The sequence below is a fragment of the Lucilia sericata genome, unplaced genomic scaffold (assembly GCF_015586225.1).
Source record: "Lucilia sericata isolate MDLA Ls3-8-SP2 unplaced genomic scaffold, ASM1558622v1 Contig000104F_arrow, whole genome shotgun sequence".
NCBI lineage: Eukaryota > Metazoa > Arthropoda > Insecta > Diptera > Calliphoridae > Lucilia > Lucilia sericata.
Window position 1 is genome coordinate 630,454 of NW_023994136.1, and position 19,493 is coordinate 649,946.

General features: G+C 28.6%; 1 protein-coding gene and 1 long non-coding RNA gene across 11 annotated transcripts in view; one reads left to right on the plus strand and one right to left on the minus strand.

Moving 5' to 3' along the window:
* LOC119600105 overlaps nt 1-19,493 on the minus strand; it is a 180,894-nt gene that overhangs the window by 96,313 nt on the left and 65,088 nt on the right. The window lies entirely within an intron of this gene.
* Nucleotides 1-19,493, plus strand: part of LOC119600103 (hemicentin-1) — a 73,271-nt gene that overhangs the window by 26,101 nt on the left and 27,677 nt on the right. For all 10 annotated transcript variants that reach the window (XM_037950170.1, XM_037950171.1, XM_037950162.1 and 7 more), the window contains 2 exons: nt 11,717-11,849; nt 12,654-12,859. In XM_037950170.1, the coding sequence (XP_037806098.1) occupies nt 11,717-11,849; nt 12,654-12,859 (339 nt within the window). The remainder of the gene's footprint in view (nt 1-11,716; nt 11,850-12,653; nt 12,860-19,493) is intronic.

The window sequence follows — 19,493 nt, forward strand, 5'->3', positions numbered from 1 at the left end:
TAAATTAATTTCATTATCAATAATTAAAAAATACAAATTTTTGGAAGTTTGCTCTTATTTTCGATATCATACTTTTTAATGTAATCTATTTTTAAAAATGTCTACTATTTTCTGTGTTAAGGCGAGTTTTTGCTTTAAATGTCAAAACTAAAATCCACATTTTTATATTTTTATATAAATAAAAATTCAGTTTAGTTAAAATCAGATTAGAAACATATTAATCTAAACCTTGTTTATCTGGCTTTATGCTTGAATTCCGATAATTTGTTTGAAAGTTATTTCAGAAGTATTATATTAATACATCGTAAAAAAAATTAAGTCGTCTTTTTTGATGCGTTTTTTTTTTTTTTTTTTTTTTTTTGATTACGCCAATCTTGTAGTAAATAGTAAATAGGTTAGGTTGATAGGAGGATGTATCTACATCAAATCCGAAGAAATACACCTAGGCCACTATCGGGCCTGTTGTGCGCTCCTTTACACGGAAAATGCTTGTTGGTAAAAACAAAAACCTTATATAGGATTCACTTAATGTATTATTGTCCGATGTAACGTAATTCCTAAGAATTTTCCAATCAGTGTTCGTAAGTGATATTATATCCGGAATAATATCACTTCCAAGATACTTGGATCTAATTTCGACAAAAGCCTGACAATGGCAAAGAAAGTGCTCCAGAGTTACACTGTCCTCTCTACATGCTCTACATTCGTCTGAATCCGCACGTCCAATTTTATATAGGTGTGCTCGTAATCCTAATTAATACTAACCTCAGACTTGTTCATTTTGAGGAGGCTTCTCGTTCTGCTCTCGTTAGGGTCACCCAATAGGATATTTGTGGTTCTACCCATGGTTTCATTTATCCAATTCTGCCCTCGTTGCGTCAAATGGTTTTGTGTTTGTCAGGTTAACTACCTCGAGTTCCCTTCCCTTTAAGGCTATTACATTCGCTCTTTCATTGCCGACTTCGAATATAAGTATCTTTGAATACAGAAATCAGTTGAAACTTTTATTGTGGATTATTAGAACAACTATTTCAGTTTAATTGACATAATTAGACAAATTTATCCCAAAACCCTTTCACATGATAAACAATTTTCTTATCATTCTTTTGCGTGAAATATGAAAAAAAAAATTAAAAAAATTAAATTGAATTTTTAACCTTTGACCCAGTTCACTCCAGGATAAAAATGTTCGGAAATGATATCGTAGAATGAACAAAATTTTCATTTTCGGTGGGAACATCAGTGCAAACGGGCCACTCTAATGTATATACATACATATGTATTTACGTAAGAAAAGTGATATAGATATTATACACATAAGTAATTGTAGGTATATTAAATTATTATTGCAATAAAATACAATTAGCATATGGCGCTCAGAATTAAATATTGTGTTAATATTAATTACACACGTTACGGGATACAGATACGAAATTTTGTATAGAGCTCCTATAATTCATAATCATTTCAACATTCACTCTGAGCGCAATAACTTATGGTTTTGGCAAATTTTTTATTCTCAAAAATAATTTAAATCACAAATTCGTACATTTCACAAAATGTAATTTCAAAGAAATAAAATGTAACTTTGTCATGCGAGTATGTAATGTCTATAAAATTGATGACACAAAAATGTTGACTTAATAGAAGAGAAATAGAGAAATGAATAAAAATGTAAAAAAAATTTTCTTTTTTACATTGTCAACAATATTGGCCATTTTTATTTGGCTTGCTTACTTTATGCACAATGCCCATTGGAAAAGTCGAACAAAGAAACTAATTCTATTTTTTTTATTTTCTTAAGAATTGTTCAAATATTTTATACCCAATTATGTAGTAGCAGATTGTCATCGTCTTCGTGTCTACATAATATTGCCTTCGGCATATTTTATTTATCTTAAATTCCAATCGGGTATTATTAATATACTGTGTATTTATGTATGTAAGCATCCATACATATGTATGTATTAAACTTTTGTTATACTTACTACATGTCTTCTGTATGTATGTCCCTTGCATGTGTATTAAAGGGAAAAATGTTCTTTTTCTCATTTTTTTGAGATTGTGTGTTGATACAACTTTTTGCCTAGTGGCAAAGCTAATAAAAATTTAAGCCAATAAATTGTATGAGAATGAATGCAAGTAATACGTACGTACGTACTTACATACATACATACATACGTATAAAAGTACCGAAAGGAGGAGGGATAAAAGACATAAACTCTCACACAAACCCAAATAAACCTAAACATTTAGTTGAAGTAGCAGTAATATTTTTGTATTTTATTTCCAACAATTTTCATATTTTTTGGTTCGAAATCATTCGTTTCTCTCTTTTTTATATGTCCATAAATGGGATTTTGAATTTGAAATAAAATATAAAAAATAAGATTTAACAGTCATAAAAGTTGTAATAGTAACAAATGTTATTTTATGTTCAAAATAGGAAAACAGCAAAAAGTGCATTTAACTACAAACGAATTCAAAAGCGATTTAATATATGATATACAAACATAAAGAACTTTTCGGTTTAAACCAAGTGAATAATATTCACATTCATATCAGCTTAAGCATTCCCTATATTACTTTTATATTTTCCAATTTCAATCAAATGTAGGTACCTTTTCGAATATTATCATTTTAGCAAAAAAAAACTCTTAAATATACATATGTATGTAGTATATATTTAAACTGTTGCACAGTGGTATAGAAAAAAACGGAGAATAATTCTGTAACTTCTAAACGGTTAGTCTGATTCGAATGAAATTTCACATGCCTCAGGCTTACATTTTATTGAGTTTAAGATTTTTCAAAATTTTTTTGGGAATTGGAAGATTTGTGACAACAAATTTAAAAATTTCTTCCTAGTTTTATATTTCCAATTATTTTATAATTAAATTTCCTAAAAAATATAAAAAAAATTGTTTAAATTTTAGAATTATGTTCGCAAGAATTCAACATTTTTCAAAAAATTTTAAATTAATTTTTTGTTTTGGGCACTACATGTTATTATGTACTTGTTCAAATCACTTGAACATGTTTTTATATTTTTTATTTTATAAAATATTTTCTATTATTTAAATTTATGATTCTTTATATTTAGTGCGACAGCGCATGTGTACAATACTAAGATAAGAAAAATCAACCCTTGTCTTGTCATACATGCCTTTATGATATGTATTTTTATCACTTGCGTGCTATACCCACGCAGTGATAAGAATTTTCACTTGATAAGATTGAATGCACATTAAGTCGCATGAGGTCTTATCATAGTTCTAGTAGTTTTAAGATTTTTATATTTAGTACTTAAGATTTTATTTTTGTAAATAAATTCAATGTCTTACAAACATTCAACGAGTGCATTACAAAGCACTCAACAATAAAAGTGTGTAAAAAAAATACGCTTCAACAGTACTGTTAATAAATAAATAATAATATTTTATATAATAATATTTGACGGTTTATTCATTGTGTGGTAATAGAAAATTTAGTTTACAATTCATTAATATTCTATATACTTAGATAGTTTTTAATGTGATCAAAAAATAAACTTCAATTAAAAGGAATTAGAAATGATTATTAGAATACATATCTATCAAATTTCAAAAATAACTAAGATCTAACAGAGAAAGTTTATAAAAATATACATATAATAAAAAATTAAAGCTAAAAAAGCTTTACTTTTTTTAAAAGAAAGCTAATTTTAATTAAATCTTTAAAATGATTCATATATATTTCGAACATAATATTTTATAATGAACAATGATGACAATCATCAAAATTATTCATTAAAGCCATATTTTAAAAAAGCCATTTTCTAACACAAACTAACTGCAAGAACCAATAAAGTATATATACTCTATTAAATAGCCCCAAAACGTCTTTAAATTACCTTTATATACGCATACATACATACATACATACATACATACATACATACATACATATGCACATAGATATAAACAATTCTGTTTTATGCTTTCAATTGTTATTATTAATAATTTATGGCAGAATAAAAGATTGCGATTTTAATTCTGCGCTAAGAATTCCATTTTTATGATGTTAAACAACATTCCTTTTAATAGTTGAAAAAACCATTTAAAATTATCATTTAAATAAAATTCTCTTTAATTTAATTTTGATTTTTTTCATAAATACAAACAAAACGAATGACTGAAAGGCGTAGGGAACAAAAAGTTTTTTGCTTTAAAAGCATTAATAACGGGTAAAGAAAATAATGTTGATGATGCTGTGGATGCTTAAGCAGATACTCATTTTGTTCACTCTACGAGGGCAGAGGAAAAGGAAGATGAGATGATGGTGGAAGACAAAGAGGAGGAGTGGTGAATTGTGAAAAAATAATATTATATTGTTGGGATCGTTGGCTGCCTAGTTGTTTGGATGTTTGGCTGGCTGTCAAACAATCCGTTGATGGTGGTTTGGTGGGTTATGGTAATGAAATGATGGTTAAGTTTAGTGGTTATGATGGCGCGGTTAGAGGTTAAAAACTTTTGACACATAAAAGAAGGAACTATAACCACACCACACCATGCTTCGACTACCAGCATTATTTTTAAATAACAAACAAATGGAAAAATCATTATTCTGTTTCACTTTTTGTTTTTGGCAAAATTGCCAAAAAAAAGTCATTATTACACATTTAACTTAAATGGTTTTAAAACTTGTTGTTTTTTTAACTTGCAAAGAAAATTTCATATGAACGAAATCTGTTTTATAAAGACAGCAAATATTTAAGAAAATTAAACAATTTTAAAATGTCATAAGCTGAATTTTCTTTGGTTAATACGTTTAACGACCTTTAACAGATTTCTCTTATTTGTTTATCATTGTTTGCCAAGAAGAAAGAGTAAGAAAACAAGTGAAATTATATAAAATTTTATCATCACATTTTATAAGAGAATTAAATAAAAATCAGGTCATTTAAGTTTATTTTATGCTCATGTCCTTTTTTGCCATCTTCTTTTCAGATTTTTGTTTTTATTTCTTTCCTTAACTCAATTCATTTTGCTGTTATTTACTTACCTTAATAACATTATTTTAGACATCGTTTTTTTTACTTATCATCATTATCGACATCAACATCATCATCGTCATAGCTTTATTGGCAAAAATCGTTTCGTTTTTTTTTTTTTTTGCTTTTTATTTGCAACTTTTAAATTGTCATAATGGAAAAAATTGTAGACTAAGGGAAAATCGCTACATACAGTAACACAAATACACAAACTAACATTTCCTTTTCGAACTTTCTTACCGTTCGATCGTTGTACGTTCTGCTGCTGCTGTCAACAAAAGGATGTGCAATAAAGGAATCATTTTGTTTGGTTTTGCTTCTTTCTACATAGATGTGTTCTAAGTATAAACATATACACATACACACCTAAATAAGTTTATCCATACATACATATATATGTATTTCTATGTGTGTTTTTGATTTTTATTGCTAGTATCTTCTATGTTGTTGTAAGTGTTTAAAAAGGGGGTAAAATTGAAATGAAATTTAACCATTGCGGCAGTTAAAGTGGCGGAAACGGAAACAACTATCTGCAAATGACATCTTAATGTTATTGAAAAAACATTGAGTCAGTAGAAAATTTTATTTTGTGTTTTTTTTTTTTTTTTGACTGTATGTATAAAATGACATTTAGTACTCGTATGTTCTGTTCAGAATATAGTTCCTTAGCTTGACTTAAATGGCTGTTTGCCATATTCGCTTTTTCTGTGGTTCATTGGAAATCAAATTTATTTTGAAATTTAAAATCTGCCAGAAAGAAGCAAATAAAATTAATATATATTTTCTTTTAGAGATTTTTTAATCTTTAAAAAAATTTTGATATTTAAATCCTTACAGTACCAAGAAAACATTTTACATATGTTAGAAACCATTTATTATTATTTTTGTGCACTGCTTAATTAGCAATGTGCTGCCAAATAAATTGTTCATTAAACTTAAAAGTAAATTAAACATCTGATGCTGATTTATTGATTTCATGCTAATTTGTCAAATATAACTCTCAATTGAGAGAAAATAAATGCTTAAGGACTAATGGATAATAGATTTTATATTAGTTTTTTGTAATTTAAAACGTCTAAAAATGTCCAAAGTTTCCTTAATAACATTCAGAACCTTCATATTAGATTGAACTCCTGTTTATGTTAACTACAATCCTCCTTTAATATGTATATTCACAGTATGAATATATGCAAATGTAATAGAATTTATGACACTGTTTTAATAGATATTAGATAATAGACTTGTTTACAAATTGATTATTTTGTGAAATTTTGTTAGTAGGCGACATTTTGTAACATCATTTCCCCTTTGATTGTGATTTTTTATTTAAATTTAATTTTAAATAATTCACTTGTCCCTATTTCCTTTGAAATTGAAACCGGCAACCGATTTAACTGCCATATCAAAGAAAAAAGCGAAACAATTTAAACCCAAAAAAAAAAAAAAATAAATAAGTATATAAATAAAAATAAGTTGTATCTTAGTTCGACTGTACAGAACAGGATAGAAAAGGAAACAATTTTAATAGATTTTGTTGCTGTCATGACAATCTTACTTATTGTTATTGTCAACATCATGGTCCTTTCACTAATTGCACTCAAGTTGATTATAAAAATTTTAACATTGGTAACGGACCATCAACATTAACGTGCGTTCTCTTTCATGGACACAGCATCACAACAAGAATAAAATAATACGAACATAAAAACAAACGAACTAACAAAAAAAATTAATCAGTAGTCAATCGACGCGTCGGTCGGCAATCATCAATAGAATTCACAACGAAAACATTGATGATGAGGATAATAATACGCTGACGAGATGTTAGTAATGAAGTTGTTTACATATTCAGAGTAAAAAGTATGATTTGGTTGCGCCATAACTAATTTTAAAGTACTTAGATTTGAACGGCATACTTGGTTGTCTTTCTAAAGTTCCTTATGAATCTAAAGTGAAAAAAGATGTTTGTCCTTTAATTTTATTGTTCTAAATTGCTTTATTTACACTTGAATACATTTGTTTGTCTCATTTTTTTTTTTCAATTTGCGTTTTATGCGATTTCATTGTTTCCACATCCCACCAATTGGCTTCTAAAAATATTTTTATCTAAATTATTTCACATAATGTTGTTGTGTTTCATCTAATTTTACTGGAAAAACAACCAACCGCAATTAGTATTTATTTTTTTATTTATATTTTTAATAATCAAATTTCAAATATTTACTAATTTTAGGGATAATTATAAATCGTGTTGTAGTGAAGACCCCAAATTTAAATAGCTTATGATGCCACAATTAATTAGTAACAACGAATAATTGTTATGATGAAAATAAAAATTAAACAAGATAACATTGCCATAATCAAAAGTTGTGAGTTATTCCATTCCATAAGAGCAGTTTCGTGTCAAGTGACCCAAGCAAAAAAAAAGAACGCCAAAAAAATAGGGAAACATTAAAGTGTTACTTGTGCCAAATATTGAAAAATCTTATTTTTAAGTTAAAAAATAGTGCTAACCTTGGTGCACATTTCATCCAAATCGATTTTTGAAGTTGGGTCCCTTGACCCGAAACTGTCCATAAATAATTAAAGAAATTTTATTGATTTATAAACCTGATAATACAATTTGCAAGAATTTCCTCCCGGTTTTTTTAAATTCACAACCATTTGTTTAAAAAATGTTAGCACATTTTGTATTGTTTCTTGTTTTGAATTTCAATTGCTCATTCATTCATACATATTGAATGAAAAATAAAAAGCAAAATCTAAATTCAAATCTAAATATGATTTTCCTGCCACTAACAGCCAAAACTCTACGCTCGTCGTAATGTTTGATTTTTTTATTATTGTTTTTGTTGTTAATAATGTTTTTGTTGTTGTTTGTCCTATGAAGCGTAAAAATTTAATGTGTTTTTATGGGAAATCTCAATGTTTTGAGTGTATGTATGAGTTTTTTTTTTTTTTGTTATACAGTGTATAAGTGTAAGTAAACACATAGAAACTGACATTAAAAATAGTATATCCCAGCAAAAAATAAACGAAGTACTTCCAAAAGAATAACATTTATCACCACTTCAAAGATAGAACAATTTTTAGCTGATGGGAATGTGATGTTTAATGACTTCCTAGGAAGTGATTATATTTCTTTTTCAAATCTTAATGAGTTTAAAAATATACTTTTCGGTTTTTTATGTTAAATTTTTGTAATTTTATTGTGTTAATCTTATTTAAGATTAATTAATTAGTTAACTGTAAAACTATATTTGACTACTTTAAAATCACTTAAAAAAACATAATAATTACTTCTTGAGCCTAATTTTAGAAGTAGTGACAAGCCTGTGTTGAAGTCATTGCTTCTCTCACTTCCATTGAGTAAATTTTACTTACTTTTCACTCCTTTTTTTGGTGGGACATTATGTACATGTTTGTATCACAATCAGTAACCATCCATCAAATAACACATATATGTAAAGCCCAGCGAAAAAAATAAACAAACAACAACAGTCATAAAAAAATCATTGTTAAATAGAAAATATTTAAAAATTCATTTTAGATTTATGATATTTGCTTTATAAACAATTTTGTTTTTAAATTCGTACATATACAAACAAGCTATATTCGACTTTACCGATTTTTAAATACCCTCCACCTTAAGTTGGTTGTATAAACTACAAAACTGAAAATTATTATTTAACTTTGTATGGGATGTATAATTCGTCCTTGAATAAAACAATTTTTAACATTTTACGAAGTATTTATTATCTTATCTTACACACGGAATACCAAAACTATATCACCAATCTATTGTGATGGTGGTTATTTTAAAATAAATTTAAACACACTTTGATATGGAAAAACAAATTTTGTTTTACTTTAAAGTCCCGTTTTTCTATGTTGTTCTACATTTATTATTATTATATTATTATATATGGGCATGACCCTAAGTTAAATTAAGAATTAATAGCGGAGTTGACCGCAGATATTAAGAGGCATGTGGGTTATAACTGAGCATCATTTCTGAGCAGTTAATAATCAATTAAAAATTAGAATAAGTTTTAGTATTGAGTTGCGCCCCATAGCCTATTTGCTGCTTTTTCAAATTTGGTATTCGATGTTTCACCGCACCTGAAATTCAGGTCTAATGATTTGCTATTTGGTAAAAATATATGTAAAGTATGATTTATTTTAACAAAAATAACTACAAATAAAGTATAAAATAAGATTTGGTGAAATTAAGGAAGTATTTGTTTAAACATTTCCAACTAAACCAACATTTTATCTCTATTAAAATGAAATCACCCTACTGTACATGTAAATTTATAGCCCAATGGAAATAATTATGTATGTTTGTATGTGAATAACAAACGAAAAAAGTACACTTTGTCTACAATTAAAGCTTTATTGTTGCTGTTTTGTACTTGTTGTGTTGTTGAAATTCTTTACAAGTAATTTTTTCAACCCACTAGTTCCACATATGATAGAGTATGCCTTTTGTTGGTATTTTCACTAGATAGTTATATTTTTTTTAAGTTATTTTTCGAAAAATACAAATAGAAGTCTTCTGATAAAATTAACAACTTTTGTGATTATTGTACTAACAAGAAATATATGCGCTCTCATCAGTCCAGGTTCCTAGATCTGCGTGGCACTGTTGCTTCTTTATATTTTTCTCTTTACTTCTATGTCAGCATGTTGGTGGGGGTTGGGACGGTTGTTGTGTGTGTTCTTTTAATTTTCCCCTGAACAGGCCAAAGACCATTAATAAAACAATCTTATTACAGTTTGTGTATTTGTGTGTTAAGGACTATTTGGCTTAAATTATGGCGCAATGTTGTTTTACAATAACCTGACAACTTGACCTCACTTTGAACGTTTAAAGATGAAGAAGTTGAAAAAAAGAGAAATAAATAATCACATATAATAACCGTCTATTATTTTCCCCGGTGGGAAACACTCCCACTCAAATACTCATATCCAAAGCGATGTACATACATACATAGGTATGTGTATTGTATCTCATTTTGTGAATGTCTGTATAATGAATAAGTAACTCACTCCGACAGACTTGTATGTTTGTTAAGGGAAATTAAATGTCAAACATGTACAGACAATATTACGAACATGTTATGTACATATGTGTGTATGTGCTTGATATGAATATATGTACATTATCCTATTTATGTGTATGTTCATATGTATTAATGTAAATACATTTAACGTGTTTTTCCTTGTGTGGAAAATTTTTACAATTATTTAAATTGACTTGGGAGTGTCCGAGTTGGGATCTGTTAATGGGAACTATTGTAGCAGATAGAAAAGTCCGCTTATTTGACTAGAATATCATATTTATCATATTTTACTTATTTTATTAAAATTTAAAATTATTTTAAATCTGGTTTTATCCTTTTTCTTAAGTGCCTTTTCTGTAGTCCAACGGACGGTGTTTACTTTGTGGTTTAAGAATAATGCCCAGTATTTATTTAACATACATAATTATTTGTTCGTACTGTTATTAATTTGTCCAAACATTGAATAAAAATTGAAAGAATATAAAATAATTATTATATTGAACCTAGATTTCAACTAATGTCTCGATATGTTTTTCAAAGTCAATCAAATATGCATAAAATTAAAACACAAATGAGAACTGTGGCAGCAAGGCATATATAATGTTAGATAGAAGTAGTAGAAGCAGCGTCATTCTGATGACTCTATTTATTTTGTACATAAAGGTACTCAATAATTCAGTTTTTGTTTTAATCTGGTATGCGACAAATAATTAATTGATGTTTTAACGTAACGGGAAGTTGGATAATTAAATATTACTAATTTTTTTTAAGTTTTAAAATTCATTGTTCCCATGTTAAATCCTTTTTAAAACAAAACTAATAATACTAAAATGTAAAATATATGTATGAATAATTATCATAGCATTTAATTCCTTTAAAATTGAACTTAGTTCTTAATAATTTTGGTAATTATAAAATCTCGTATAATTTTCTTAATTTATGAAGAGTTACCATCATCGCGATTTACTTACATTAGAAATATATACATACATATTTTACAATCACATAATAATTTTGTTGGGTAAAATTAGAAAAAGCCCAAAATGTACAAATGATGACTAAGAAAAAAATAAATAATGTGCTTTTAACAAGGCTAATAATAGCAATTAGGAACTTTCAACAAGGAAATTCATATACATAACCACATGAATAAAATTGCAGAATTATGAAATGTCAAATACAAAATCTTTGAAAAAGTATCTAAAATAATGCAAAAGACGTAATGTATTTTATTTTATTATTACTTGAATTGTCTTCAATTATTTATAAATAAAAATTGACAATACTACTTATGCTATGTATACACGGTTGTTAGATCTTACAATGTTGGCAGTAAAATGTGCGGAAAATGTCTAACAACAGTGTCAACTTACATATTTTGTCTTGCAACATTGTCAGTAATGCTTTTTCTGACAACGTTGCAAAAGAAAAATTTTGCATATTTTACTGACAACTTTGTAAGATCTGACAACCTTGTATCACAGCTTTTATTGACTATGATAGTTTTTCATAAATTTTATCTTAACTGTTGATTATAAAATAATATTAATAGTATAATAATAATAGTTTATAAATAGTAATCAACTAATTACTGGGATTTTTATTTGGTATGTTTCAGGTCCTCCTGTGTTAGTTGAATCAATTTTTGGGACTTTAGCCAGACTACCATGTAATGTGACACCACCTTTGCAGGAAGATCGAGTAGCACTGGTGATTTGGTATAAAGTTGGATTAAAAACACCCATTTATAGGTAAGAGATTTTATTATCAATTTAACAAAATCTAAATATAAACATTTAAATATAATCACATTATAAGAACGTCTTTAATTTTTCTAAGAATGTCTTATATTTTTTTCCTTTGCCTCGCTCATTAACCCCTTACTTTTAATAAATATTAAATAAATCCTTTTCACTTTAAACTGCGTCTTTTTGTTATGTTCCGAATGAAAAGAGAAACTTTATTTTTGTTGGAGTAAGAGAAAACAACTTTGTGTTTTTTGACGACATTGTTTTGTTGGCTTTTTATTAATTTGTCACTTGCACGAGTAACTGTCGCTGTGTGAAGAGGAAAAACTGAAAATAACGATTTTCCTTAACTCGCTAATGAGCTGCAAAACTATTTTATTTTCTTATTTTATTCTTACTACTTTCTGGTCAACAATCAGGACAGAAAACTTTGTGTTAAAGATAAACTTAAAGAAATGTTGATGACAAAAATGACGATAATGATGACACTTCTCTTTGCATAAAAAAATATATAACAGAAAAAATAAGATAACCAAAAGAGTCGGTTTCTCATTTTAGAAATTTAATGTAAAACTATGACGTGAGAATAGTGGCCTTCACAGTTGATGATGAATTACAATTAGATCCGATGCTTTTAAGGATAAAAGTGAAAAATGTGAAAAAGGAAACACTTTAGACTTTAGTTTTTTAGTGTTCATACACTTGAAGTAATATTTTTAAGAAGTTTTTTAAGTTAATGTGATGTAATGTAAATAATGTTTTCTAATGTTTTACGTTTATTTTCTTTTAATTATGTTGAATTTTTAGTGTTGACACGAGAGAGTCCAATTTTTCCCAAGGCACTCATTGGTCTGACGAAGACTATCGAGAACGTTTATCCTTTGCGTTGGATGGGCGTACTGGGACATTAACAATGAAAAATACTCAACAAGAAGATACAGGAGAATATAGATGCCGTGTTGATTTTCAAAAGAGTCCTACACGAAATTCAAAAGTTAATTTAACTGTTATAAGTGAGTAAACATTAAATAAAACTAAAAATCTATGGGACGTACATACACTTGTATGTATGTACTTTTTTGCAGCACTACCTTATTTTTAAATCGTTAAACCTATTTATTAGGATTTATGATAAAGGTGTATAGGCAAATAAAGATTCATATGTAAATTAACATTAAGAAAATGAAAATATATTGCTATGTAAACTAGTATTTGTTTTTATAGTTTTAAAATAAGCATTTTTACGCTAGTTATGTATGTGCAATAATCACGACGTGTCTATGTTAACCCTTGTAGAAGACATACATAAACTTATGTTTTCTTTGAATATATTTCACTAAACAAAAAAGTCCCTTCTTATTTTTTTCTCATACTCAAATCAAGAAAGGTTTGCGGAATACTGAAATCCAATTTTATACCTTCAAGTCTAACTAAAACGGAAAAGTGTTGAAATTCAAAGGAAATAAATAAGTATTACTTTTGACACTAACAACACTTCCACCACCAAAAACAAACCAACACATGTACATATCCGTAACAGATAAACACATACTCACGCTATATCCAAAAATACAAAACTAATGCAAAACACAATGTATACTTGGAGTGAAATTGGAAAAAGAACCGAATAAATACAATAATAGAAAGTTTTTCTTGCACAGCTGCTAAATACAACAACTGATTTTTTTAGAAATAAATATTACGTATAAAAAGATTTTCTTTAAAATCCTACTAAACATGGTGCATAATATTCAATATCGGAGTATTTGTTTATCTGTGTATGCATGTGATTCTCACATACATATATTTGAATACTTTTGCAAGTATACTTTTGGGAGTTTGTTTTAGTTAAGCTAGCAAAAGAAAAAATCAACTAAAGTTGTTACAACAAACTTTTTGTCTAGTTGAAAAAAGCAGATTTTAAATAAAGATTTTTTATCATGTATTTGAAAGTTTAGTTTTGTTCTTCTTGCCAAAGTATAATAAACTTAAAGTTTTTGTCTGATTCAACACAGTAAACTTAATGCTAAGGTAATGAAAACTATATGTCGATGTGGGTTTTAGCTAGGGATGTAAGAAACGCGAATATGCTTTCGCATATGTGAATGAGAATTATTCGCTTTCTTTTTTACATTCGCTTCATCGATTTTTGTTGGGAAATTAATGTGATCACAGATTTTCTTTATTTTTGCCCTAGCGTCTCTAGTTTAGCCAGAAAATGGACTTTTATGTTTTCACTCAAAAAATCGATTTTTGTTGGGAAATTAATGTGATCACAGATTTTCTTTATTTTTGCCCTAGCGCCTCTAGTTTACCCAGAAAATGGACTTTTATGTTTTCACTCAAAAAATCGATTTTTGTTGGGAAACTAAAGTGATCACAGATTTTCTTTATTTTTGCCCTAGCGCCTCTAGTTTAGCCAGAAAATGGACTTTTATGTTTTCACTCAAAAAAACGATTTTTGTTGCGAAATTAAAGTGATCACAGATTTTCTTTATTTTTGCCCTAACGCCTCTAGTTTACCCAGAAAATGGACTTTTATGTTTTCACTCAAAAAATCATTTTTGTTGGGAAATTAAAGTGATCACAGATTTTCTTTATTTTTGCCCTAGCGCCTCTAGTTTAGCCAGAAAATGGACTTTTATGTTTTTACTCAAAAAATCGATTTTTGTTGGGAAATTAAAGTGATCACAGATTTTCTTTATTTTTGCCCTAGCGCCTCTAGTTTAGCCAGAAAATGGACTTTTATGTTTTCACTCAAAAAATCGATTTTTGTTGGGAAATTAAAGTGATCATAGATTTTCTTTATTTTTGGCCTAGCGCCTCTAGTTTAGCCAGAAAATGGACTTTTATGTTTTATTAAAAAAATGGATTTTTGTTGGGAAACTAAAGTGATCACAGATTTTTTTTATTTTTGCCCTAGCGCCTCTAGTTTAGCCAGAAAATGGACTTTTATGTTTTCACTCAAAAAATCGATTTTTGTTGGGAAATTAAAGTGATCACAGATTTTCTTTATTTTTGCCCTAGCGCCTCTAGTTTAGCCAGAAAATGGACTTTTATGTCTTATTAAAAAATCGATTTTTGATGGGAGATTAAAGTGATCACAGATTTTCTTTATTTTTGCCCTAGCGCCTCTAGTTTAGCCAGAAAATGGACTTTTATGTTTTCACTCAAAATATCGATTTTTGTTGGGAAATTAAAGTGATCACAGATTTTCTTTATTTTTGCCCTAGCGCCTCTAGTTTAGCCAGAAAATGGACTTTTATGTTTTATTAAAAATCGATATTTGTTGGGAAACTAAAGTGATAACAGATTTACCTTATTTTCGCCCTGGCGCCTCTAGTTTAGCCAGAAAATGGACATTTAAGTTTTCACTCAAAAAATTGATTTTTGTTGAAAAATTAAAGTGATCACAGATTTTCTTTAATTTTGCCCTTGCGCCTCTAGTTTACCCAGAAAATGGACATTTATGTTTTCACTCAAAAAATCGATTTTTGTTGGGAAATTAAAGTGATCACAGATTTTCTTTATTTTTGCCCTAGCGCCTCTAGTTTACCCAGAAAATGGACTTTTATGTTTTCACTCAAAAAATCGATTTTTGTTGCGAAATTAAAGTGATCATGTGGGTTTTAGCTAGGGATCGATGTGGGTTTTAGCTAGGGATGTAAGAAACGCGAATATGCTTTCGCATATGTGAATGAGAATTATTCGCTTTCTTTTTTACATTCGCTTCATCGATTTTTGTTGGGAAATTAATGTGATCACAGATTTTCTTTATTTTTGCCCTAGCGTCTCTAGTTTAGCCAGAAAATGGACTTTTATGTTTTCACTCAAAAAATCGATTTTTGTTGGGAAATTAATGTGATCACAGATTTTCTTTATTTTTGCCCTAGCGCTTCTAGTATAGCCAGAAAATGGACTTTTATGTTTTCACTCAAAAAATCGATTTTTGTTGGGAAATTAAAGTGATCACAGATTTTCTTTATTTTTGCCCTAGCGCCTCTAGTTTAGCCAGAAAATGGACATTTAGTTTTCACTCAAAAAATCGATTTTTGTTGAAAAATTAAAGTGATCACAGATTTTCTTTAATTTTGCCCTTGCGCCTCTAGTTTACCCAGAAAATGGACATTTATGTTTTCACTCAAAAAATCGATTTTTGTTGGGAAATTAAAGTGATCACAGATTTTCTTTATTTTTGCCCTAGCGCCTCTAGTTTAGCCAAAAAATGGACTTTTATGTTTTCACTCAAAAAATCGATTTTTGTTGCGAAATTAAAGTGATCACAGATTTTCTTTATTTTTGCCCTAGCGCCTCTAGTTTACCCAGAAAATGGACATTTATGTTTTCACTCAAAAAATCGATTTTTGTTGGGAAATTAAAGTGATTTTCTTTATTTTTGCCCTAGCGTCTCTAGTTTACCCAGAAAATGGACTTTTATGTTTTATTAAAAAATCGATAAAAAGTGATTTTCTTTATTTTTGCCCTAGCGTCTCTAGTTTACCCAGAAAATGGACTTTTATGTTTTATTAAAAAATCGATTTTTGATGGGACTTTAAAATGATCACAGATTTTCTTTATTTTTGCCCTAGTGCCTCTAGTTTAGCAAGAAAATGGACTTTTATGTTTTATTAAAAATAACGGATTTTTGTTAAAAAATTAAAGTGATCACAGAATTTCTTTATTTTTGCCCTACCGCCTCTAGTCTACCCAGAAAATGGACTTTTATGTTTTCACTCAAAAAATCGATTTTTGTTGGGAAATTAAAGTGATCACAGATTTTCTTTATTTTTGCCCTAGCGCCTCTAGTTTAGCCAGAAAATGGACTTCTATGTTTTCACTCAAAAAATCGATTTTTGTTGCTAAATTAAAGTGATCACAGATTTTCTTTATTTTTGCCCTAGCGCCTCTAGTTTATGTTTTATTAAAAAAATGGATTTTTGTTGGGAAACTAAAGTGATCACAGATTTTCTTTATTTTTGCCCCAGCGCCTCTAGTTTAGCCAGAAAATGGACTTCTATGTTTTCACTCAAAAAATCGATTTTTGTTGAAAAATTAAAGTGATCACAAATTTTCTTTAATTTTGCCCTTGCGCCTCTAGCTTACCCAGAAAATGGACATTTATGTTTTCACTAAAAAAATCGATCTTTGTTGGGAAATTAAAGTGATCACAGATTTTCTTTATTTTTGCCCTAGCGCCTCTAGTTTAGCCAGAAAATGGACTTTTATGTTTTCACTCAAAAAATCGATTTTTGTTGGGAAATTAAAGTGATCACAGATTTTCTTTATTTTTGCCTTAGCGCCTCTAGTTTACCCAGAAAATGGACTTTTACGTTTTATTAAAAAATCGATTTTTGTTGGGAAATTAAAGTGATCACGGATTTTCTTTATTTTTGCCTTAACGCCTCTAGTTTAGCCAGAAAATGGACTATTAAAAAATCGATTTTTGTTGGGAAACTAAAGTGATCACAGATTTCCTTTATTTTTGCCCTAGCGTCTCTAGTTTACCCAGAAAATGGACTTTTATGTTTTCACTCAAAAAATCGATTTTTGTTGGGAAATTAAAGTGATCACAGATTTTCTTTATTTTTGCCATAGCGCCTCTAGTTTACCCAGAAAATGGACTTTTACGTTTTATTAAAAAATGGATTTTTGTTGGGAAATTAAAGTGATCACAGAATTTCTTTATTTTTGCCCTAGCGCCCCTAGTTTAGCCAGAAAATGGACTTTTATGTTTGTACTCAAAAAATCGATTTTTGTTGGGAAACTAAAGTGATCACAGATTTTCTTTATTTTTGCACTAGCGCCTCTAGTTTAGCCAGAAAATAGACTTTTATATTTTCACTCAAAAATTCGATTTTTGTTGGGAAATTAAAGTGATCACAGATTTTCTTTATTTTTGCCTTAGCGCCTCTAGTTTACCCAGAAAATGGACTTTTACGTTTTATTAAAAAATCGATTTTTGTTGGGAAAATAAAGTGATCACGGATTTTCTTTATTTTTGCCTTAACGCCTCTAGTTTAGCCAGAAAATGGACTTTTATGTTTTATTAAAAAATCGATTTTTGTTGGGAAACTAAAGTGATCACAGATTTTCTTTATTTTTGCCCTAGCGTCTCTAGTTTACCCTGAAAATGGACTTTAATGTTTTTACTCAAAAAGTGGATTTTTGTTGGGAAATTAAAGTGATCACAGACTTTCGCGTTTTATTAAAAAATCGATTTTTGTTGGGAAATTAAAGTGATCACAGATTTTCTTTATTTTTGCCCTAGCGCCCCTAGTTTAGCCAGAAAATGGACTTTTATGTTTTTACTCAAAAAAATCGATTTTTGTTGGGAAACTAAAATGATCACAGATTTTCTAAACTAGCGCCCCTAGTTTAGCCAGAAAATGGACTTTTATGTTTTTACTCAAAAAAATCGATTTTTGTTGGGAAACTAAAATGATCACAGATTTTCTTTATTTTTGCCCTAGCGCCTCTAGTTTAGCCAGAAAATGGACTTTTATGTTTTCACTCAAAAAATCGATTTTTGTTGGGAAATTAAAGTGATCACAGATTTTCTTTATTTTTGCCTTAGCGCCTCTAGTTTACCCAGAAAATGGACTTTTACGTTTTATTAAAAAATTGATTTTTGTTGGGAAATTAAAGTGATCACAGATTTTCTTTATTTTTGCCTAAACGCCTCTAGTTTAGCCAGAAAATGGACTTTTATGTTTTTACTCAAAAAATCGATTTTTGTTGGGAAATTAAAGTGATCACAGATTTTCTTTATTTTTGCCCTAGCGCCTCTAGGTTATATTTTATTAAAAAAATGGATTTTTGTTGGGAAACTAAAGTGATCACAGATTTTCTTTATTTTTGCCCTAGCGCCTCTAGTTTAGCCAGAAAATGGACTTTTATGTTTTCACTCAAAAAATCGATTTTTGTTGGGAAATTAAAGTGATCACAGATTTTCTTTATTTTTGCCCTACCGCCTCTAGTTTAGCCAGAAAATGGACTTTTATGTTTTTACTCAAAAAATCGATTTTTGTGGGGAAATTAAAGTGATCACAGATTTTCTTTATTTTTGCTCTAACGCCTAAAGTTTACCCAGAAAATGGACTTTAATGTTTTCACTCAAAAAATCGATTTTTGTTGGGAAATTAAAGTGATCATAGATTTTCTTTATTTTTGGCCTAGCGCATCTAGTTTAGCCAGAAAATGGACCTTTATGTTTTATTAAAAAAATGGATTTTTTTTGGGAAACTAAAGTGATCACAGATTTTCTTTATTTTTGCCCTAGCGTCTCTAGTTTACCCAGAAAATGGACTTTTATGTTTTTACTCAAAAAATGGACTTTTATGTTTTATTAAAAAAATGAATTTTTGTTGGAAAAACTAAAGTGGTCACAGATTTTCTTTATTTTTGCCTTAGCGCCTCTAGTTTAGCCAGAAAATGGACTTTTATGTTTTCACTCAAAAAATGGATTTTTGTTGGGAAATTAAAGTGATCACAGATTTTCTTTATTTTTGCCCTAGCGCCCCTAGTTTAGCCAGAAAATGGACTTTTATGTTTAGCCAGAAAATGGACTTTTATGTTTTCACTCAAAAAATCGATTTTTGTTGGGAAATTAAAGTGATCACAGATTTTCTTTATTTTTGCCCTACCGCC